This window comes from Gavialis gangeticus, unplaced genomic scaffold (assembly GCF_001723915.1).
Source record: "Gavialis gangeticus isolate Ggan-Ray unplaced genomic scaffold, GavGan_comp1, whole genome shotgun sequence".
NCBI classification, from domain to species: domain Eukaryota; kingdom Metazoa; phylum Chordata; order Crocodylia; family Gavialidae; genus Gavialis; species Gavialis gangeticus.
In genome coordinates, this window is record NW_017729002.1 from 18,511,470 (window position 1) to 18,517,351 (window position 5,882).

General features: G+C 41.9%; 1 protein-coding gene across 1 annotated transcript in view; it reads left to right on the top strand.

Annotated features, from left to right (window-relative positions):
- DNAJA3 (DnaJ heat shock protein family (Hsp40) member A3) overlaps positions 1 to 5,882 on the top strand; it is a gene marked incomplete at its 5' end in the record, with an annotated part of 19,229 nt that overhangs the window by 9,320 nt on the left and 4,027 nt on the right. Inside the window, 4 exons of the mRNA XM_019507562.1 lie at positions 809 to 873; positions 1,899 to 2,027; positions 2,845 to 2,960; positions 4,119 to 4,216. Coding sequence (XP_019363107.1) covers positions 809 to 873; positions 1,899 to 2,027; positions 2,845 to 2,960; positions 4,119 to 4,216 — 408 coding nt within the window. The remainder of the gene's footprint in view (positions 1 to 808; positions 874 to 1,898; positions 2,028 to 2,844; positions 2,961 to 4,118; positions 4,217 to 5,882) is intronic.

The following is a 5,882-nucleotide window of genomic DNA, read 5'->3' on the forward strand; positions in this document are numbered from 1 at the left end:
AAAAAAAAAAAAAAAGTTACCAGTGCATTGCTAGGCACCTTTGTGAAAACCACAAATCCATAGAATCAGAGAAAAGTAGGGTTGGAAGGTATCTCAGAAGTTTGTCTAGTCTAACTCCGTGCTCAATTCAGGATCAAACTTGGCTAAGCCATCCCTGTCAAATATTTGTCTAATTGATTTCACTGTAATACCTTCCAGATGTGTGCCTATGGGCAAAATTTTCAAAAGTGCCTAATTCACTTATGTGTTTAAGCCAAACTGATATGCAGTGAGATTTGGGGGCATCTCAGTTTCTTTAGTTGTCTTATCTTGGGTCACAGAAAACTCCTTCCAACTTGGTAGTCTTGGTAGAAGTTGAATGAGTGATGAAACTGATTTCCTCTTTCACCTTTAGAGAGATCACATTGGCTGGGCAGCAGCTTGCATAGTCTTTACCTTTGCTAGAGTGTTTGGATACATGTGGATACATCACTGTCCCTTGGTTCATTACCAGTCACCAGCCCTTAGAGAAATGCAAAAGAATTCAATATGAATTGAATCAACGAGCTGGTCTAGTGGTGCTGTTAGTGTTCTTGGCGTATCCCATCCTTTGACTGCATATCCAACAGTGGTATCACAGCTTCTTGTGCAAAGAATTACCACGGTAGATCTTTAGCTGGGATTTGATGGATAGAAGCTGTGTTGTGGTGATAGCCCCTCAAGGAGTTGTGGGAGTGGAGGCATTGGTTTGAATAAGAAGGCAGGAGGTGAGATGTAAAGGACAGTATCAGAAAATGGTGTCGTATTCATGTCCTTGTTCCAATGGCAGGTGTGGAAGATGGCCAGACTGTTCGAATGCCTGTGGGAAAGAAAGAAATATTCATTACTTTCAGGGTATGTATACTGCTTCATTGTACACTGCTTGTCTTCTATTGGATCCTCTTCAGTCTAGGGGGTATTTAAACCACTGGCAAATTCCTTTCAGTGTAAAATTGGATTAAGGCTGGGATGTCAAGGATGTGGTTCGTGGGTCAGATCCAGCCCACTGAGCCATGTCATCTGACCCCATAGGGCTCCATAAATTTGGGCGTGAAGTGAGCAGGAGTGGGGCTTCCACTGAAATCCAGGGTACAAAGCCTTGCTGGGGATGTTTTGGTGGTGGAATGAGCAAGCAACAGCAGCATTGACCCCCTGCCCCCCACGGCTCCCTGATGCTGTCAGATGTGGGTCTAGCTCCTGAGAAGCCCCGCAATGTGGTTCTGGCCCCTGTAGGGCCAAGTCAGTTTGACACCCCTGGGTTAAGGGGAATCTTGTTACAAACTGAAATGGCTTTATTCCTTCCAATTTTCAGAGATGGTAGAACACCTTTCCCATAGCATGGTGAAATATGTTTTAGCCTAGAAGAAGTGCACTGCTATGCTTTGAGAGGAGGGTTCTAGGGTAGTGCTGCTCATCCTTTTGGCCCTGGGACCCAGTATCACTCCCTCCCTGCCCTGTACATGTGGATTGGGCCCTGGGGGCCTGGTATTGCCCCCCTCCCATGCCCTAGGCTGGATGTCATCCCCTCCTCCCTGTGTGCTGGGATTGGGTCCTAGGGCCCCCCCACTGTTTCCCCTGAACACTGGAGCAGACACCCAATCCAGTGCACAGAGCCCAAACTCCCTGTGGGTTTGGAAACTTGGCAACCAGGGAATGGTGCTGTTGCTCCCCAGCTGACAAATTTCTGAACCCATGGGTAACCCTGCAGGCCAGGGGCTAAGCACCCCTTTTCTAGAGTAACACTGGGTTCAGATTGGAAATTCTGGAATTTTTCCCAAGTTATTGATACCTGCTTACAGCAAAATAATCTTGTTGAGGAATAATTCATGTTTTTTACACACTGTTCAAGAGTTAAATGAATAGTTAATGTTTGCTTTTAGGTTCAAAGAAGTCCTGTATTCAGGAGAGAGGGAGCAGATATCCACTCAGACCTCTTTATCTCAGTAGCACAGGCTCTTCTTGGAGGTACTGCAAGATGTCAGGGCCTTTATGAGACCATCAATATCACGGTATGTGGTACCAGTGGGTAGAAATGTGGGTTACCTGATTTTGAAACAGCAAGAGGTCATCTTTTATTTATTCTTGTTTGTTTAAAAAAAAAGAGCAAATTCCCCAAAGCTACTAATACCAAGATGGGCTGCTTATAATCTGGCAATCGGCATGCAAGGATTGTATTTGGTTTTGTTTCCTTTTCTTAGTCCCTGCACAGTAGTTCAGAAGAAGGGCTCTACAAGCTCATGAAAAGAAAAAGTACTTCTGGGAAGGTCTAACACTCAGAGCTGGGTTGATCCGTAGCTGGGGAGAGTCTTGTTTTTTGCTAAGTATTTAAGATTCTCCTGGGCACAGCTATCTTCCTCCTAGCTTTTCTGAAAGCTCTGGCTTCCTGCTTATATACAAGGATGGTCACTTATACATTTTATATTGTATAGCTTTATTTATTCAAGGCTCTTGCTTCTCAAAAGTGAGGTTCAGAGATTGTTTTCACATGTTGTCACAGGGAGTTAGTAGAGGGCATGGGAATACAATCCTCTTCTGTTACAAGAACTATAGACTATCCTTCTTCAAGGACTGGTACTAGCTTGTGCACTAAATTTACTGAATTGCACCTACCAGTAGATTGTTCAATTCAATTTTTTTGTATTGAATGACTATTCTTTGCTGCTGAGTGGGATCTCAGAGCCTCCAGGTATCTAAACATAGAAACAAGTTTTTCCTTTGTTACTTCACAGATTGCTGGCAAAAGAGCTTGATTAATTTATAGGTTTACATGTGTACATCTTGTTTTTGCAGAACAAGAATAAACTTAGGAAGTCTTTTTATTCACAGATACCCCCTGGTATACAGCCACATCAGAAGATTCGAATGAATGAGAAAGGCATTCCTCGGCTTAACAGTTATGGTTATGGAGACCACTACATTCACATAAAGATCAGAGTGCCTAAGTAAGTAGAAGGATTATTAGGATTTCATAGAAACCTGCCAGGTTACTACGCAATACATGTTGCCTGGAGGCATTTTCAGTGATAGTTTCGTACTGCTTTATGGTGTATGTTTTGAGAATTCCCTAGACAGTATAATAAGTGAATAAATCTATATCTATTTCCTTTATCTCTTATTGCATAGGAAGACTGTTTCAGCTACAAAGCTGCAGGGTTTAGACTTACTGTATTAGTTAGCTCTGTTAATACCTGTTTTGGTTTATTACCATTACAATGTTTCGACTTGTTATGCATTAAGGTCTTCTATCCAGCAAGCTGGATGCTCTGAGTGAACATTAATGTCATCTGAAAGATCCACTTATTAATCTGGTGCATGTTACTGTGTCCTGCGTGATGAGTAGGATCTGAAAGATGCAACAGCCTCCCTGGAATTGTGTGGTCCACATGCAATCTTACAAATCAGACTGGATTTTCTTTTTTTTTCTTACCCCTGGTTTTCAGGTTTCCTCTAATCTCCTATATTTTTGCTGTACGTGTGCTTTGAAGTAGTGAGAGGTTTTTTAAATCAGTTCAGTGCAATACATAGGACTTTTGTCAGCCAAGAATTTGTTGGACATGTGGCTTTGGAGTTTGATATCCAGAAGGCAATAGAAGTTTTTGATACCAAACAGAAGATGCATCTCCTTTTTTCTTCCCCTTTGGGGTAGGTGTAGAGATTACTTTAACTATCAAAAGATATAATTCCCATGATCGCTGATATCAATTAACTACCCCATCCCATAATAACCAGTTTTCATAAATCTCCTATGTAACTGTCACATTCAGAAGGAAGCTCCAGTTCTCAAGTGCTTCTCTGCTAATTTGATATTCAAGTATAGCTTCTGGATTGATTAGTCTTTTCAACACTAAGGTGTTAGCCACTTGCAATTGGATGACATATGGTGATTTACTGTCTTTCTTGCCACACTGAAGTTCTTTGTTAGCTGAGCTCTTTTAAGATGGTTGTTGGCTTTCCCTGAATATCTCCAGGGGCAGCTGCTGTTAGCACAGACCTAATGTTAGCTTGCGCTGCTTTGTGGGAAGTTCAGGTTAGGTTGCAAAGACAGTCATAGATACACTGAATGGTGACTCATGGTAGTGGTTCTTTGTTCTGACTTGCAGGAGGCTGACAAATCGCCAGCGAGCCTTAATGATGAGCTATGCTGAGGATGAGACAGATGTGGAAGGGACAGTGAATGGAGTCACAAATACAGCTACTGGTAAGCTGAGTGGTGTACATTGCTGTTTCCATGGCTGACTGGCTGGAGAGATGTGGAATGTTTGAGGGAAGGGGTGGGATTCCAGGTGACTTTTGGACAGGGTATATACATTTAAACCTTCTTCATCTTATTGCCTGAGGCTACCAAGTATTAAATTAGTAACAAATACCTCTAAAACAGACAGTGTTAAAAGGGCTTTTACAGAAAGTTCTGTCACAAAGTGTTTTGTTTTGTTTTTAATTTTTCTACCTATTAAAACTTGCAAACTTCCAGTTTACTGTTTTACTGCAATGCTACCTCTTGGGTAATAATACAGGGCTCACTTCTTTTTCCATTGAACTCAAAAGGAATTTTGTCACTGACTTTAAGAGCTCACAATGGAAGTTCTCAAACTATAAAGTTGTATTTAGCACTTTGAGAAATCCTGGAAAAAAGCATAACTTGGTGTATGTTGGAGCAGACACTGCCCTGTTTAGCAGGGTGGAGTGATTTTATATCACACTGAAGCTTTGTGAACTTAATTTTAAAATGTTACTGCTACTTCAGTGTTAGATTAAAATGTGTAATCAATTGAAATATAAATACTATTTTTAAATGCCACTACTGATAGATATCTCATTTCAATTTTTTACAAAACTGCCCTCCAAAATGAAACATTTAAAAGTTAAAGCTCTGATCTTCTAACCACTTAAGCCAGTCTATAACTTTAGTCACACAAATAGTTCTATTAGCCCAGGTTGGCTGTTTGTAGCTTAAAATGAAGGATGTGGATAAGTGATATGGAATCTCTGTCTGCAGAATAAAATGGTTCCATTAACAACAAAAAATTAGATTTTTAATATATTAAAGTTCACTAACTTTTTTTTAGAGGACAGGGTCCTCTAAAAAATTGGATCCTAAAGTTACGCCTTTAAGCCTATGTTTAGACACAGACAGGTGAGATTTAGGAGCACAAGTCCTATTGAGCTTACAGTGCAAACCCTGATAGAGGAAGACTGACTGAAGAATTGTAGCCTAACTGATGGAAATTCAATATATCAGAAGGTAGCATAGACTGTTTGTCCATCAATATTGCTTGAGTTTGTGCAGTTCTTACAATAATGGGGCCCTGGAACTTTCTTTTTTCAGAATAGGTAAGCATTTAAGTGTGAATCTTCCTAGAAAAAAGGAAAAACTGTAAAATCTTGGATTTTACTCACAATTGGGACACTAAGGGCGTGTCCAAATGAGCCCGCACATGCCCCTTGCGGAGTCTCAAACTCCTTTGAGATGCTGCAAGAAGCATGTGCAGGAACACAAATATGTTTGCAGGGCAGGCACAAGGCAAATTTGCAGTGCGGAGGTAAAATTAGAACTCTGGATATCCAGGGTTCAAAAAAAAAACCCATAAACAAAAAATGCGAGGCAGGGCATGGTCCCAAAGCATGCCCTGAGGCAGTCGGAAGCCGAGTCCTCCACAGAGATGCTCTGGCTGCCAGAGTGTCTCTATGGTTGGCCCCTCACCCTGGTGCTGAAGCATGCTGCCTCCCTAGGCAGTGTGCTAGTAGGGAACTGAACCTGGGCTCCAGTGGCTGTTAAGTAAGGGGTTGGGGGGCTGGAGGAAGGGACCATGGGGTGGACCCCTGCTGGCTCTGCCTGCTTCCCCAGCCCCCACAGCCCCCCATCC